This window comes from Podarcis liolepis, assembly GCF_965112155.1.
Source record: "Podarcis liolepis genome assembly, chromosome: 16".
NCBI classification, from domain to species: domain Eukaryota; kingdom Metazoa; phylum Chordata; class Lepidosauria; order Squamata; family Lacertidae; genus Podarcis; species Podarcis liolepis.
The window spans coordinates 13,771,453-13,788,507 of record NC_139567.1 but is presented as its reverse complement, the minus strand read 5'-3'; the positions used below and the strand labels follow the sequence as shown (position 1 = coordinate 13,788,507).

The following is a 17,055-nucleotide window of genomic DNA, read 5'->3' as shown; positions in this document are numbered from 1 at the left end:
CAAGATTAAAATACAAGATTAAAACATTAAAATATTAAAATACAGCCTCATTCAATGGAAACTCAAATCAAAAACTTTTTGGGGCATGAAAACGTCAAGCCTTCACCAAGGCTAACTTTCCAAACTGGTCCAATTTTTTTAAGGAAAAAATCCAGAGGGGAAAAAACAAAACAAAACTGAAAAGCGATGCATTTCAATCGCCTTTCACCCCGCCTTCTTTATGGGGGCAGCATTTTAAAGCTCCTCTGGCATCCCTCCGCCCCCTTATTCGGTGGTTAAGTGCAACCGGTTACTAGACATCTTTAATCAGAAGTTTTTGCCAATGAGACCAATTGGACCGGCTCCGATGTGTCTGCAGCGGTGAAAAGAAATGGCAATCCTATTTTGTCTAGCAAATGGAAAAGAGTAAATTCTATTCCAGGGTGTCATTACAACTCCCCCCACAACCCCCCTTCATTGCATTCAAAAGACACGGGCTCTTTCACACGAGACGTTGCGGCTGCAAATCTGCAGGGGAGATTCAGAAGTACAAAAAACCTGTTGGGTATATGCAGTGGTATATTTCCTAGTAAAGAAATATTTAAGATCAAGCAGCCAATGCTGCGATCCAGAGCACGCTTACCGAGAACTAAGGCTCCATTGAACTCGGCGGGACGTACTGTCGCGTCACTGTGCCTAGGACTGGGGCATAACCCCGATTTGCACGGCACTTGTGAATACTACTCATGCCCGATGACTCTCGAGTAACGGGCGGGAACTCCGTTTCTTTAAACCAATCCAGAGAGATCGAGTATGCGGGTGGGGCGAGGCTGCAGTAGCAGGAAGTCACGCCCCAGAGTGACAGCGCGCAGTTGTGTAACTTCTCGGATGCTGTGAGGTTGGGCATCACTAAGTTACGCAAGTATAACCGGTTTGCAAGAGCCGAAGTGGGGTCGCAGAGAGTGGAGAAAGAAGTTATAAATAGCTCTGTATATGATTTTTCTCCTCTGCCTGGAAGAATCAAGGTGGACTAATCCTGCATGCCTACTCAGCTCTGAATCCTACTGAGTTCCATAGATCTTACTCCCAGGTAAGTGGAGATAGGCTGGCAGCCTGAGGCTGGTTGGACACGTGTTGCAGTTGCGGAATAAGCTAGCTGAGTGCTGTACTGTTTCAGACTGCCGATAGAGAATGCCCCTTTTAGCAGCTGTTCCCAACAGCAAACGCTGCAATCTTCCAGCAGTTTGACTTCACCGGGAAAGGCACACTCCTCCATTGTCTTCCCAGATGGAGGGATGTCAACAGCAAAATCTTTCTTAAGGGTGGGGGGAAGCCTCTCAGCTCAACTAGAAAACTAGCACATCAGCAAGAAAGTTTCTAGCTCAGCTCTTTTCCTGACTCTTTTGTCTTGCAGGAATTTATTAAATGTGAAAAGGTAAATAGACCCCTGACCATTAGGCCCAGTCGTGACCGACTCTGGGGTTGCGGCACTCATCTCACTTTATTGGCCAAGGGAGCCAGCGTACAGCTTCCGGGTCATGTGGCCAGCATGGCTAAACTACTTCTGGTGAACCAGAGCAGCACACGGAAACGCCGTTTACCTTCCCGCCAGAGCGGTACCTATTTATCTACTTGCACTTTGACGTGCTTTCGAACTGCTAGGTTGGCAGGAGCAGGGACAGGGCAAAGGGAGCTCACCCCGTCGCGGGAATTCGAACTGCCGACCTTCTGATCGGCAAGTCCTAGGCTCTGTGGTTTAACCCACAGCACCACCCGCGTCCCATTAAATGTGTAGAAATATATTTTTAAATGGTTTCTCCGCACACTTACAGTCTGAAGTTGTACAAGGAAAGGGAGTCTTAACTCTGGGGTAAAGCAATTGCTTTGCCTGTCCAGATTCCAAGACTTCTGTCTGAAGCCCTGGATATTTGCTGCTAGTCGTTGTGGATAATATTGACCTAGGAAGCTGCCTTATTGACATTGGTCCATCTAGCTCAGTACTGTTTGCACGGACTGGCAGCTGCTCTCCAGGATTTCAAGATGGGTTTTCTCCCATCCTTACCTGGAGATGCCCAGGATTGAACCTGGGACCTTCTGCCTGTGAGGTCGATGCTTTAACCACTGAGCAATGACCCTTCCTTGACCTAACCAGGACAAAGGCTTTACATCCTCGTAAGTATCCTGTGTAGAATAGCTCTGAGTGTGTTGCATAAGGGTCAAGTGTAAAACAAGATTTTGAACTTGTGGAAGATAGATGATTCAGACGCACAATTGCTGTTGGTGTTGTGTAAGCAGCAGATCCATTTGACATTGCTGCGTGCATTGCTTTGTTAATGCTTGCATAAGACTGAAGGAGGGTTTTGCATGCTGAATGTGGGCTGCCACTGATTTGCCAAAAACAAGAGCCTGCACATGCTGGATCATGCACAACTGCCTCCCCGTAGGCTGATGGCAGTAGAGGCGCTTGCTGGAATATTGAGATTTGGTTAATTAATTTGCGCTCTACAACTGTGAATCCAGCTGCACACAACCTGAAGCTTCGAGGCTACTGTGTACGATGCATATACGGGTATTTATTTTTTCAGTGTCCTAAGGATTGTTTTCAACTGGCTTCCTCTCTGTATCTGCAATGCAGAAGTATTTTTTAAAATAAACATTTATTAGTATTCCAATATTACTCAAAACAGCTCAAATATAGCCATATCAATTAATTTGCAATGCAAAGTATTGTCTGCATGCAGCATTGCTTTAAATTTATACTTCATTTAAAGTTGGAGCTCTAGTATTTCTCCATTTAAAACATTCGCCCATTTCAAAGTAGTGCAAAATATGTTCAAGTGCATTTTTAAGGCAGTAATTCTACACCCATCCACCTGGGAGCAAACCCCATTGAACCTATTGACACATACCTCTGGGTGGACATATTGCACTGTCTTATATTTTTTTTGGGGGGGGGGAGAACCCCACTGGAATCTAGTCTTGAAGGAGATGAAGCTTAGCTTTCACATCTTTTTACTGCACGTGGAAGATCATCCTTTTGTACTTTATGTTAATCAGACATACTGATTGGCCTCTTATTTTGCTGCTCACAGCAAACAGATTAAACCTGCTAATTCATCCACAAGCATTGGCTGAAAGGGTTGGGAAAATCCACTCTTTGATCAACCAGATTGTGAACATGGGCAAAGTGAGGCAGCCACCCTGGGCAAATGCTTGCCAGAGTCCTGTGCTGACCAGGATTCATTTGAAACCAGGGCTGTAGCAAGTTTGAAACCCTAATTAAGAGAGATCTGGGTTAACCTGCATCGTGACTGACATCAGTGCAGACAGTGAATAGAGGGCAGAATTTGAGATGGAGCATGGGAACCTGGAAATTCCTCGCTTCAGAACTCTTTTAACCATAGTGGTACCTTGGTTCTCAGACTTACCGTATTTTTCGTCCTATAAGGCGCACCGGCCCATAGGACGCACCTCATTTTTTTGGGGGGGGGAAATGAATTAAAAAAATTATTTCCCCCCCCCCAGCCCTGGCTGCCGCCCCAAGCCTTGCGCTCACCTGCCCGAAGCAGGGGAAGCCCTCCGGAGGGCTTCCCCTGCTTCGGGCGAGCGTCAGCAAGCCTCGCGCGCCCGGCAGGAGGTCCCACCGGGTGCGCGAGGCTTGGGGCGGCAGCCTGTCGCCCGAAGCACGGGGAGCCCTTAGGAGGGCTCCCCCTGCTTCGGGCGAGTGTCTGCAAGCCTCGCGCTGCCGCCCCAAGCCTCGCGCACCCGGTGGGACCTCCTGCCGGGTGCGCGAGGCTTGCAGACTCTCGCCCGAAGCAGGGGGAGCCCTCCTGAGGGCTCCCCGTGCTTCGGCCGACAGGCTGCCGCCCCAAGCCTCGCGCACCCGGTGGGACCTCCTGCCGGGAGCGCGAGGCTTGCTGAAACTCGCCCGAAGCAGGGGAAGCCCTCCGGAGGGCTCCCCGTGCTTCGGGCGACAGGCTGCCGCCCCAAGCCTCGCGCACCCGGTGGGACCTCCTGCCAGGTGCGCGAGGCTTGCGGACACTCGCGGGGGCTGCAGGCTGCTGCCCGCAAGCCTTGTGAGCCCGCAGGTACTCCCACTGTGCTTGCAAGGCTTGCGGATAGCTTCCTGAAGCCTGGAGAGCGAGAGGGGTCGGTGCGCACCGATGCCTCTCGCTCTCCAGGCTTCAGTGAAAGCCTGCATTCGCCCCATAAGACGCACCCCGATTTCCCCTTCATTTTTGGAGGGGAAAAAGTGCGTCTTATGGGGCGAAAAATACGGTAATCTGTTCCAAAAGTCCATTCCAAAACCAAAGCTTTCCAAAACCAAGGTGCGCTTTCCCGTAGAAAGTAATGCAAAATGGATTAGTCCGTTCCAGACTTTCAAAAACAACTCCTAAAACAGCAATTTAACAGGAATTTTACTGTCTAACGAGACCATTGATCCATAAAATGAAAGCAGTAAGCAATGTACTACAGTCACACAATCAATCAATCAGTAGCTGAACGGGGTTCCACAAAGTCATAAAAACAAAACAAAAGAGTCACAAAAAATAAATAGCAAAAACAGACAGACCTCAGTGTAACACTCAAAACGGAAGTGTGGCACTCAAATCGGAAGCGTAACACTCAAAACGGAGCACATGCAGCTTCTGAAAAAAGTTCGCAAACCAGAACGCTTACCGTATTTTTCGCTCTATAACACGCACCCGACCATAACATGCACGTAGTTTTTAGAGGAGGAAAATCCATAGGCCTGCCACCCGTAGGCATTTCCTCCATAACACGCACAGACATTTCCCCTTACTTTCTAGGAGGAAAAAAGTGAGTGTTATGGTGCAAAAAATACGGTACTTCCTGGTTTGCAGTGTTTGGGTTCCAAGTTGTTTGAGTACCAAGGCATTTGAGAACCAAGGTACCGCTGTATTGTCTTTAAGTGCCTCAGAGTACGTGCCTTTGAGTTTGCCCCTCTGAAAAGTCTACAAGTTATATCCATGTGTTTCCCTAAATGTTTATTTAGTGGGGGTTGAGTGAGGTCAACCTTCGTGGCAGGACAGGGAACTTGTGGCCCTCTAGATGTTGGGTCATATTGCATCACCAACGGTCCATGGCCAATGGCCAGGGATGATTGGAGTTGTAACTCAGAAACACTTGGAAGACCACAGGTTCCCCATTTCTGCCAAATGAGATAGCTTGTGTACCACTGTCTTTGTGAACAAGTAAGAATATTCTCCTGTTCCCACCTAGCTTTTTCCTGCTTGGACACTGCTCCTAATACAAAGTGGGGAGAAACAGGCTGGTGACGCAACAGAATGACGAATATTTCGATCCACTGGTTCCGCAAGGCACTTCGCCTCCATGATAACCCTGCCTTGCTAGCAGCTATGAAGGACAGTGCTGAGGTCTACCCTATCTTTATCCTTGACCCCTGGTTCCCGAAGAATATGCGGGTCAGCGTTAACCGCTGGAGATTCCTGGTTGAATCTCTGCGAGATCTGGACGAGAGCCTCAAGAAGCTGAACTCAAGGCAAGTACTGGATGGGACAGTTTTCAAAATACACCAGGGAGGTTGAAGGGGCCATTTCTACAGAACTTTCCCCAAACCTGAATGGTTTTCTATGGAGAGGCCAAATGGGGAGGCGTGGGGGTCAAATTGGCCTACTAGAATGCAGGTGCAAAAACTACAATTCTGGCACACAGTGCTCTCTGTCAGTTTGCCATACTGTCCCTCCCAGTGTGGTGTAGTGGTTAAGAGCGGTAGTCACGTAATCTGGGAAACCGGGTTCGTGTCTCCGCTCCTCCACATGCAGCTGCTGGGTGACCTTGGGCCAGTCACACTTCTGTGAAGTCTCTCAGCCCCACTCACCTCACAGAGTGTTTGTTGTGGGGGAGGAGGGGAAAGGAGAATGTTAGCCGCTTTGAGACTCCTGAAGGGGAGTGAAAGGCGGGATATCAAATCCAAACTCTTCTTCTTCTTCCCAGATCCTAGTCCTCTCTGTCTTGACCTCAGAAACTCACCTAGTCTTTGGCGCTTTCTTGGTTTTTTGAGCACTCAAATGTTGTGGTGTCTCCTCAGGCTGTTTGTAGTTCGTGGCAGTCCTGCAGAGGCATTCCCAGAACTATTTAAGAAGTGGAAGGTCACCCTGCTCACATTTGAAGTCGACACAGAACCCTATGCGAGGCGCCGTGATGCTGAGGTGGTGAGGGTGGCAGCTGAACATGGAGTCCAAGTTGTTCAGAAAGTGTCCCACACTTTGTACGACACTGAAAGGTGGGTACAAAGAGCAAAGGCCACGCCAGTTTTGCATGCATTTCTGGAATCCACCAGATAAAAGTTTCTTAGAGATTATTATTATTAATTGCATATATCAGTCATTTTTATATAAAAAGGAACTCCCAAGCAATTTCCAAAGGGGGAAAAATCCATTGCTGGACATTCCTGATAATGTATTGTCATCATTTCCAACAGAATCATAATTGAGAACAACGGCAAGGCACCTCTGACTTACACTCGGCTGCAGACGGTCTTGGCTTCTCTAGGTCCTCCAAAACGGCCAGTTCCAGCTCCTAGCTTGGAAAACATGAAGGGTGAGTACGAGTCTCTCTGGACTTTGGGATGCAGGCAATGGGTTTTTCTGGATTCTGACAAGTACTGTGGGCCCTTTGGAGTGTGTGAGAGAGCTGTGACTTGGATAGAAATGCTGTGGGCTAATCTGCCTTCCTGGGATGGGTGGCCTAAGGACCCCTGACCATTAGGTCCAGCCGTGACCGACTCTGGAGTTGCGGCACTCATCTCGCTTTATTGGCCGAGGGAGCCGGTGTACAACTTCCGGGTCATGTGGCCAGCATGACTAAGCTGCTTCTGGCGAACCAGAGCAGCACACAGAAACGCAGTTTACCTTCCCGCCAGAGCGGTACCTATTTATCTACTTGCACTTTGATGTGCTTTCGAACTGCTAGGTTGGTAGGAGCAGGGACCAAGCAAAGGGAGCTCACCCCGTCGCGGGAATTCAAACCCCCGACCTTCTGATCAGCAAGTCCTAGGCTCTGTGGTTTAACCCACAGTACCACCCACGTCCCTGATGGGTGGCCTACCCACACCCAATTGACAATTTTCAGTGCTTATGTTTGTTCTTGGCAGCAGTTCATGGTTAGCAAGGGAAGAGCTTAACCATAAGCCTAACCATGGATGATGATGATGATGATGATGATGATGATGATGATGATGATAATTTTATTATTTATACACAATCCATCTGGCTGGGTTTCGCTAGCCACTCTGGGCGGCTTACAGCACATGCTGTGATGACATGCTAAGATTTGGCTGAGCAAAGCATGAGGAGTAAAATAGAACAGAGAGGAGCAAAGGGGTTGTGAACAACTCTCCGGGAATCCACGTTTGCATAGGCCCAGTAAGCCCAGTAAGCCACTGTGTTGTGGAGATCAGGCCAGTGAACAGCACATCACAAGGGTGCTTAGCTAGTCAGATCTGGCAGCTGCTGAAGGCAAATAATACTGAGCCAAAGTGACAATGAATGGACAAATATTTTGCCATTGTATTACAAAAAATGCTGAAAAGAGGTGCGTGATTTACAGCAGTCAAAAAAGTTAGCAAAAAAGGTACAGTGGTACCTCAGGTTACAGACATTTCAGGTTACAGACGCTTCAGTTACAGACTCCACTAACCCAGAAAAAGTAACTCGGGTTAAGAACTTTACCTCAGGAGGAGAACAGAAATCACATGGCGGCAGCAGGAGGCCCCATTAGCTAAAGTGGTACCTCAGGTTAAGAACAGTTTCAGGTTAAGAACGGACCTCCAGGACGAATTAAGTTCTTAACCCAAGGTACCACTGTACTTTGACTTGGCCTTGTTATGAATAATCAGATAAGTTCTTACATTGATTGAGTCATCAGGGATTGAGAGAGGCAAGATTTGGGCACAGGGAGCAAGACAAACCAGATGCACTGTTCCGTACAAGCTTTGAATCTGTTGGATCAATGTTCTAACCTAGAGTGCAGCACACCGGTCACAGAGGACCACGATAAGGAGTATGGTATCCCTTCTCTTGAGGAACTGGGGCAGGATCCAAAGACAGCTGGCCCCCACCTTTATCCAGGAGGAGAATCTGAGGCCATTGCTCGGCTGGACTTGTATATGAAGAGAACGGTACAGTGACTGAAATGTCTGTTGCTTTTGCCCAACAGACTTTGCTTCACTGGTGGGTAATCTCTGGCCTGGTGGCCAGATTTGGCTAGGGTTGCCATACGTCCAGAATTTCCCAGACATATTCAGAATACTGCAAGATGGAAACAGTGTCCAGGCAGGAAGAAATCGCAAAAAAAGATGTCTGAGAAAATCCAGACGTATGGCAACCTATGTCAGCAACATCGTTTTGGGCGATTTTCTTTTAGAATAGCTCAAAAACTTCTTTTTTAGTCAACAAATTTGCAAAAAAAAAAAATCTGTCTGGATTTTTATTGTTTGAAATATGGCAATCCTAGATTTGGCCTGCAAGACCATTTCCTCCCAAGCCGTGCCAATGTGCCCCGCATCTGAAGATGGGACCCCAGAGACTGCCACCTTCCATATTTTCCTCCCTGCATGGCCTGAACATTACCTGAAGCTGTGCTCCAGATTCATTGACCCTGGAAAACATGAGTGGTGATAGCTAGTGCTATGGCCTCTTCGGTTGTTACACCCACCCTGTGGGACACATTGCGAAGTATGAAATGTTGGGCCCATTCGCTGTTGTCTTAGGCAGCTAGTTAAAAGCATGGCTGTTTGTAACTTGCCTGTGTGATCAGACTGCTGCCTGATTTTGGCTGCTGTGGCTCTGTATTGGCTTCATTGGGTGTTTTTTGTTTTGCTACAGTTATTGGCTATTTTGGATTTTGCTACAGTCAACATTTGTGATTTTAATGGGGATTGTTATGTTTGGGTTGTAAGCTTCCTTGAGTTCCTTTGAAAACTCAGCGGGGTATGCATTTTAAAAATGAGCAAATAAAATTACAGGGACAACAGAACAGGATGCTCTTTGGTGCCTAAAATATAGTAAAGAAAGCAGCTGGCACATACAAGGCACAGAACTGCCCAATGCAGGGCTGCCACCAAAAAGCCCTCTTGCCTGAAAGCCACAAGGCAGCCCTTTGGACATATCTAGCCTCTCAAAACTCTTTATGCGTTGTTTTTCCCTTTTTCTTTACAGTCATGGGTATGCAATTTTAAGAAGCCTGACACATCCCCCAATTCTTTGACTCCTAGCACTACGGTCCTCAGCCCCTATGTCAAATTTGGGTGCCTGTCTGTACGGATGTTCTGGTGGAAGCTGACTGAAATCTACCAGGGGGTAAGAAGAGGAGCTTTTTTTATTCTACAGTTGTCCTATAATCACAGAATACTGTCTGTTTTCATTGGTACAACTGCTGGATACTTTCTGTTCCATTTCAGAAATCTGTAGGCCATGGACTTAGATAAGGGGGTTCCGTTGCGTATATGCTGCTTGCAGATTTCCTCAGAAAGACTTTTTTTATCTGTCCCAGACCAAGGCTGTCAAAACTCTGATATAAAGAGTATGTAAACTGATGCCATCAGAGTTGCTGTGACAAATCTACATGGCTAGGGCGTCTTGTTACACTAGAGGCAATCAGCCACCCAAGGCAAGGTGGACTGAAAAAGCTACCTGCAATATTTAATTGGACCATATGCATGGATACTGTGCAGGTGGGACCTTAGACGGCTACATTTAGAAGCTCCTCTTTTTTTAACAGCTAAGTTGCGTGATCAGCAGAGTCACACAGTGCTGTTCTTGTTAGATTGTACCACTGAACATCACTCTGTGATTCTGATCATGTAGCTCAAGTATACTGCAGTAAATGTGTCCTCTTCTGACTCTCTGAAAGAGTGGTTCTCCAGCTGTTGTTGGATTACCAACTTGCATGATCTCCAGCCAGCATGACTAGTGGTCAGGGGTGGTGGGAGCTGTGCTCTACGGCCCTGCTCTAAAACAATCCAAAGAATAACTACTGTTCCTTCTCTACTGTGCTTCTCTAGAGGAAACACTCTGACCCACCGGTATCTCTGCACGGGCAACTCCTGTGGCGGGAGTTTTTCTACACGGCAGGAGCTGGGATCCCCAACTTTGACAAGATGGAGGGCAATCCAGTTTGTGTGCAGGTGGACTGGGATGACAACAAGGAGCATCTCAAAGCCTGGCGTGAGGCATGTTCTGTTTGGCAAAGTTCACAATCTACCCAAATATTTGCAGATTAGGCAATCTACTCCTTTGCCACCAGGGCCAAACATATTATCTACACTTATATGCACTTAACTCTTCATAAAGGTAAAGTAAAGGTACCCCTGCCCGTACGGGCCAGTCGTGTCCGACTCTTGGGTTGCGTGCTCATCTCGCTCTAGAGGCCGTGAGCCGGCGCCGGCCGAAGACACTTCCGGGTCACGTGGCCAGTGTGACGAAGCTGCTCTGGCGAGCCAGCACCAGCGCAGCACACGGAAACGGCGTTTAACTTCCCGCTATAAAGCGGTCCCTATTTATCTACTTGCACTTAAGAGTGCTTTCGAACTGCTAGGTGGGCAGGAGTTGGGACCGAACGACGGGAGCTCACCCCGTCGCGGGGATTCGAACCACCGACCATACGATCGGCAAGTCCTAGGCACTGAGGTTTTACCCACAGTGCCACCCGCCTCTTCATAGCACTGTACAAAAAAGGTAAAAGGTAAAGGACCCGTGGACAGTTAAGTCCAGTCAAAGGCGACTATGGGGTGGCAGCACTCATCTCACTTTCAGAACAAGGGAGCCAGTGTTTGTCCACAGACAGCTTTTCCAGGTCATGTGGCCAGCATAACTAAACCGCTTCTGGTGCAATGGGACACCATGACGAAAACCAGAGCGTACAGAAATGCCGTTTATCTTCCCACCGCAGTGCTACTTATTTATCTACTTGTACTGGCGTGCTTTCGAACTGCTGGGTTGGCAGAAGCTGGGACAGAGCAACGGGAGCTCACCCCATCGCGAGGATTCAAACCGCCAACCTTCTGATCGGCAAGCCCAAGAGGCTCAGTGGTTTAGACCACAGCACCACAATGGGACTAGTGGTGTTGCTATTTCCTACAGCAGAAGAAAAGGGTCAAACTCAGGTTGTTCCACGTAGGGCTGAGAAAGATTCCCACCTGCAATTCTCAATGCAGGCAAGGGCTACAGAACCTCAGGCCTGTGAGCCAGACTGGGTGGCCCTTCAGGCTTCTCTGTCTGGCCCTCAGAACTCTTGCCCTAGGCTACAACCACCCAAGTGCTTTTGGCTTGCTGGAATGTGTGATGATACTTCACTTGGATGGGTGAGTGGGTGGGTTTGTGGTTTGGTGTGCATGTAGAAACCCAACTTTTGCATGGCAGCAATGTAATCTACTGTACTGTACCAAGGGTAAGAGTCACCCACTTTTGTATCGAGACCCACCCAAAACAGGTATACGGCCCTTGGAAGGTTTACTGCAAGGGAATGTGGCCCTCAGCCTTGGTGTAGACTGTACTAAGCTGGACATGCTGGCGGTTTGTCTCTTAGATAAGTCAACTTTCTTCATTCCTTCTTACATCAACTTCTCCCCAAGTTCTGACATGATATTACTGTAATTCTGTAAACATATTTTGCTGTGCTCCAATGAAATTGAGCTGCATAATTGATAATATCTGTTTTTCCACAGTTTATCCAGAACGGTTTATTTCCTTTTATTTGGTACATGTGATCAGAATTCCCTGACCGCATAAATGATTTAACATTTTGGGGTGGCATTTGTGTTTTCAAGAATGTTGCGATATATAACACGCACCGCTTAAATAGGAGTGGGATAGTGTTAAGGGAAAACCTGAGCTTCCTCTCCCTTTCTTGCTGCCAGGGCCGGACAGGCTACCCTTTTATAGATGCCATTATGACGCAGCTGCGCACAGAGGGCTGGATCCATCATTTGGCACGGCATGCGGTGGCTTGCTTCCTGACACGAGGAGACCTCTGGATATCCTGGGAGGAAGGGCAAAAGGTGAAGGCAGGTTGGGAGTTCATCATGAAAGCTGCAGAGTTCAGAACGTTCTCTGTAGCCAGAGGAAAGCTGGAATTTTTGGCGGGTCTCTAGTTAGTTAATGGCTGAATTGTTAGGTTGCCCCTGAGCACACACTCCATTCAAAACTGGGAGATCTCCCCTTGCGCCATTCCTAGTTCTCAGGACAAAAACACCATTGTATTTTCAAGATTCCCAGTTGCCTTGCACTGTAACACCCTCCTTCCCAAGCAACATACTTAAGTTGCCCTGCATGTTTATTCTGCATACAGAGTACAGTGGTACCTCTGGTTACGTACTTAATTCGTTCCAGAGCTCTGTTCTTAACCTGAAGCACCACTTTAGCTAATGGTGCCTCCTGCTGCCGCCAGAGCACGATTTCGGTTCTCATCCTGAAGTAGTTCTTAACCCGAGGTACTATTTCTGGGTTAGCGGAGTCTGTAACCTGAAGCGTATGTAACCTGAGGTACCACTGTAGATGGAAAACCTCTGACTTATTGCATGACAGGAACAGGCTAATGTACAAAAGGGTAGGAGTCCTATCCATTGCCTGCCGAATATTGGCATGTAGACCCCATAATATGAGTAGGCAAACTAAGGCCCGGGGGCCGGATCCAGCCCAATTGCCTTCTAAATCTGGCCTGTGGACGGTCCGGGAATCAGTGTGTTTTTACATGAGTAGAATGTGTGTGTTTATTTAAAATGCATCTCTGGGTTATTTGTGGGGCATAGGAATTCATTCATCCCGCCCCCCCCAATATAGTCCGGCCCCCCACAAGGTCTGAGTGGACTGGCCCCCTGCTGAAAAAGTTTGCTGACCCCTGCCCCAGAACGTTGCCTGTGAGGGTAGGCAGCTCTCAGGCTGAAAAAGTTTGCCGCCTCTTGTCTTACGGCTTCCTCCTTTCTGCATTGTGGAATACATGGCAGGGGTTCACCGTGCCTTTAAGGAGAGTTAGACTACTGTCCCCTCTATCCCCTATTACACCAGGAACATAGTTAAAATGTAACATTACAAAAAGCTTGTAGAGCATGAGGAAGCTATGACTATTGGACTGGACTTCTTTGCGGTTCCCAAAAGGCATTCGTTTTCCAAACTGCTCCTATTTCAGGTCTTTGAAGAACTGCTGCTTGATGCCGATTGGTCCTTGAATGCCGGTAACTGGCAGTGGCTTTCTGCAAGTGCCTTTTTCCACCAGTTCTTCCGTGTCTACTCACCAATTGCCTTTGGCAAGAAGACAGACAAAAATGGAGAGTATATAAAGTAGGTGTAATAATATAGCATCGCTGTACTTAAAACAAGCATTAAGTTATCTGGCAGAGTTTATGTTTACCGCTGGGAACAGTAACCGTGTCTATGAATGTGATTACAGGAAAGCTATTACAGGATTGGTGAGAATCTGTTTTTAGCTTTGCCTGTGCCTAAGAGGCAACTGGTATAAGTGCAGGAGTAATCTGGTTGATTTTTAGGTCTCTACAATCTGTAATTTCAGAATTCTTTGACGTCACCATGCTTTAAAAATTAATCCAAATTCTGCATTGAGGAAAAATAATTTTGCTATATGTATAGAGCAAAAAGTGCGTTACTTTGTCTAATTTCAGTTTTTCTTATCATTAGCAAGGTGCTATTCTCTGAACTACTAAAAGTATTATTCAACCACTTCTCTGACTTCTGAGAGCCAAGTAGTTGTACCCTGTTCCAGGGCAGACATGGACCTAAGAATATTGATTTTAACTCTGCAAAGCATCGGGCTGTCATACGATGCCACTAAGCCCTGAGCCTTTTCCCGTACACACCTGACTTCCTCCTTTATCATTACAACCTACGCAGGAAGTACCTCCCCTTCCTCAGGAAGTTTCCAAGTGACTACATTTATGAGCCTTGGAAAGCACCACGGAGCGTGCAGGAGCGTGCAGGCTGCATCATTGGTGAAGACTATCCCAAGCCCATCGTTGCTCACGAAGAAGTGCGGAAAAAGAATCTCGAACGGATGAAGGCAGCGTATGCACGGCGATCACCGAGTGCAGCTGCCGAAGGGCAGGATGAAACAAGTAAAAAAGGTAAGCTTGTCAAAACAAGAGTGCTGTTATGGCTTTGGGGTACCTGTACAGGAGGGACGCGGGTGGCGCTGTGGGTTAAACCACAGAGCCTAGGACTTGCCGATCAGAAGTTTGGTGGTTCAAATCCCTGCGACGGGGTGAGCTCCCGTTGCTCGGTCCCTACTACTGCCAACCTAGCAGTTCGAAAGCACGTCAAAGTGCAAGTAGATAAATAGGTACCCCTCCGGCGGGAAGGTAAACAGCGTTTCCGTGCGCTGCTCTGGTTCACCAGAAGCGGCTTAGTCATGCTGGCCACATGACCCGGAAGCTGTACGCCAGCTCCCTCAGCCAATAAAGCGAGATGAGCACCACAACCCCAGAGTCGGCCATGACTGGACCTAATGGTCAGGGGTCCCTTTACCTTTACCTGTACAGGTAATGGCCTCAGCACAGTGCCCTGTCACAACCCATCTTTCCAATCTCAGCTGGCAGAGAATTCAGTGGCCACGTTGCTCACCAGGCCATGTAACACCAATCTTAGCCCAACTGCATTGGCTGTCAGTCGGTTTCCAGGCCCAATTCAAAGTGCTGGTTTTGACCTATAAAGCCTTCAATGGCTCAGGACTGCAATACCTCAAGTACTGCCTCTCCCCATATGAACTGAACTTGACTGACCTGGACCTAGCAATCATCATCTGAGGCCCTTGTTTGTGTGCCCCCTCAGTGAGAGGTCCAGAGGGTAGCAACACGAGACCAGGACATTTTTGTTGTGGCTCAGTTTGTGAAATGCTCTCTCCCCAGGGAGGCTCGCCTGGTACCATTATTACATATCTAGGCGCCAGTCAAAAACTTCCCTCTATACCCAGGCCTTTATCTATGGACTTTTAGAGTGGGTGGGATGTTTTAAATGTTAATTTCCCCCTCCCCACACCTTGGTTTTAATGTATCTATGTGGGTTCTTTGTTTTTAAGTTGCTTTGGGTTGTTTTGGGCAAGATAAAATGACTAACAAGTTTAATTAATAATAATCTTGAATTACTGCTGTTCTCAAACATCTAAGACTGGTGACATCCATCAACACTTTTAGGCTAAATTCTAATACCCAAAAGAACTGGATTTTTTTTAATTGTGAAAAGGAATTAGCCACCTTTCAAGGAGGCAGGTCTCCATGTTAATGCAGGAATTGTTGTTTAGGAGAAAGGTTGTGAGCAGTGAGAAATAGTGAGGCAACCTCAGAGGGCATGCAGTTAGTTTGCATTGGGTATAATGGAATTAACTCTGTCCAACCCGGAGATGTAGTGCAATTATCTGCCCTAACAGAGGCCAGCTGGAAGCCAGAGCAGTTAATCATGCAGAAGCACAACAGCAGCCTATGAGTGGATGCTTTTGAGCTCATTGACCTTTAAGTTCATACAGTTCCTTGGTACATGGCACACTGAGGTCTTGCAGCTGAGTGTGGGTATTAGAATTAATGGTCTTTCCCCCCCAGATACAGGTTAGATTCCAGCGGAGTGACAGAAACAATAATTTAATTCTGATCTTCAAGCAGCCCTATGTCAAATTTTGGAGCTTCATTTGAGGGAAGCTGGATCTCAGCGGTTGGCATCAAGCCATGAACACAGAGGGATCTAAATGGAAAATGGGGAACAGGGGCCTTATGGCAGAAGGCGGTTAGGATCAAGTAAAAGCCAGGCTGTACATTGAAAAGTGCTACACACAAATCAACTTGGATTGTTGTTTTCTTTTAGATGCCAACCAGAAGCAGCCGAAGGCTCTGTTGAAAGCTGAAGTGCGATCAAAGAAAGCGAAGATCAAAAGCACCTAAAAGTGGCTCATGTTGAGCTTAAAACTAAAAAAACCAAAACAATACCCACAGTATAATAACTTTTCAAAATGATAGAAGTGGTGGAGAAAGGCTAAGCTAAATATTACCCGTATCATACTCTGCCTCTGGAAAGCAAGCGTGACTAGGGAGAAAGTGAGGTCACACAACCCAACAGGGTTTCCATGCTTATCTTCTATGGTGCTGGGGCGGGGGGGGGGGGGGGAGACACCTCTTGCCAAATTTGGTCTGGCAGGGTAGCCTCAATATGGCCTGCAAGACTATTCACTCAAGCCCATCTAACACCTGATCTTAAAGTGAGTTTCCAATTGTTCATTTGCTGGAGTACAGCATGCTTCCGCTGACGGGTGCTGGGAGTGTGGCTTGTTCCAACAGCACAAAGCTACTAAACTGCTACTAAAGGCAAAGCTTGTTTCTTCTGTTTTACCAACAGTTTCAATGCAAACCACTTCATGCTACTGAACTACAGGAAGGGTTTTTTTTTTTTAAAAAAAAAGCATGTAAATTTTAATATACCATATCCCCCTGCATCCTAAGCTACTATTCTCCCAGGACAGGCATATCTTGTGGATTTTCAGATTAAGTGACAGATAGGAACAGTTACTGAGAAGACACACTAGACTGCCTTCAAGTGACAATTTTAAAATTATGAATTCACTTGGCATTTAGGGGGCTGGAAAGGTAACTTGCAATATTCTAAAATAAAATTGCTCAAAACAATTATCTTTTATTCATAACTCTCTCCATTACCTTGTGAATATCAATTTTTTCATCACAGCATGTTTCTGAGGAACTTTTCCTTCCCTCATTAAACTCTTGGTGCCATTATGCTTTTTATGAAATCTTCCCTTCTCAGCCAAAGCACCGATTAGGCTGAAGGTACAGTTCTTCAGAGTTGGAACTGGTTTGAGAGAGGCTGCTTCCCATAGTACACCCCCATATGTCTTTTGCCTCACTGTCAGTACTTGCCAGAAAAATGAATCGAAATGAAAAAGCAGGAGTGGAAGGAATGCATTCAACAGAAATTGGTTCTCCCTTTTAAACTGCCTTCCACTCTTTGAAATAACTTTACAGACCTCCTTTCCTTTTCTACCTCCAACTGTAAAAAAAGAAAACTCATTCTTTTAACCCCCAAT

The 17,055-nt window shown here is 47.0% G+C and overlaps 1 protein-coding gene and 1 long non-coding RNA gene across 2 annotated transcripts; one reads left to right on the top strand and one right to left on the bottom strand.

Moving 5' to 3' along the window:
• The first annotated feature begins 852 nt into the window (after positions 1–852).
• LOC310695711 (cryptochrome-1-like) lies at positions 853–16,639 on the top strand. Its single transcript, XM_083480551.1, has 11 exons — positions 853–1,069; positions 5,224–5,503; positions 6,053–6,247; positions 6,446–6,564; positions 7,989–8,143; positions 9,183–9,323; positions 10,028–10,195; positions 11,882–12,022; positions 13,150–13,301; positions 13,869–14,098; positions 15,825–16,639. Exons 2-11 carry the CDS (start codon positions 5,289–5,291, stop codon positions 15,899–15,901), a joined length of 1,593 nt encoding a protein of 530 aa, XP_083336677.1. The 5' UTR covers positions 853–1,069; positions 5,224–5,288; the 3' UTR covers positions 15,902–16,639.
• On the bottom strand, positions 1,439–5,214 carry LOC310695868. Its single transcript, XR_014520313.1, has 3 exons — positions 4,826–5,214; positions 4,257–4,654; positions 1,439–3,402 (listed from the first exon to the last, which is right to left on the bottom strand). It is a non-coding gene; the product is annotated as an uncharacterized lncRNA (long non-coding RNA).
• Positions 16,640–17,055: the final 416 nt, after the last annotated feature.

Excerpts from the sequence above, each read along its gene's own strand:
- LOC310695711 (XM_083480551.1), top strand. The coding sequence starts at position 5,289 with ATGACGAATATTTCGATCCACTGGTTCCGCAAGGCACTTCGCCTCCAT. Across the intron at positions 5,504-6,052 it reads CTCAAGAAGCTGAACTCAAG|GCTGTTTGTAGTTCGTGGCA; the intron begins GCAAGTACTGGA and ends GTGTCTCCTCAG. Across the intron at positions 8,144-9,182 it reads ACTTGTATATGAAGAGAACG|TCATGGGTATGCAATTTTAA; the intron begins GTACAGTGACTG and ends TTTTCTTTACAG.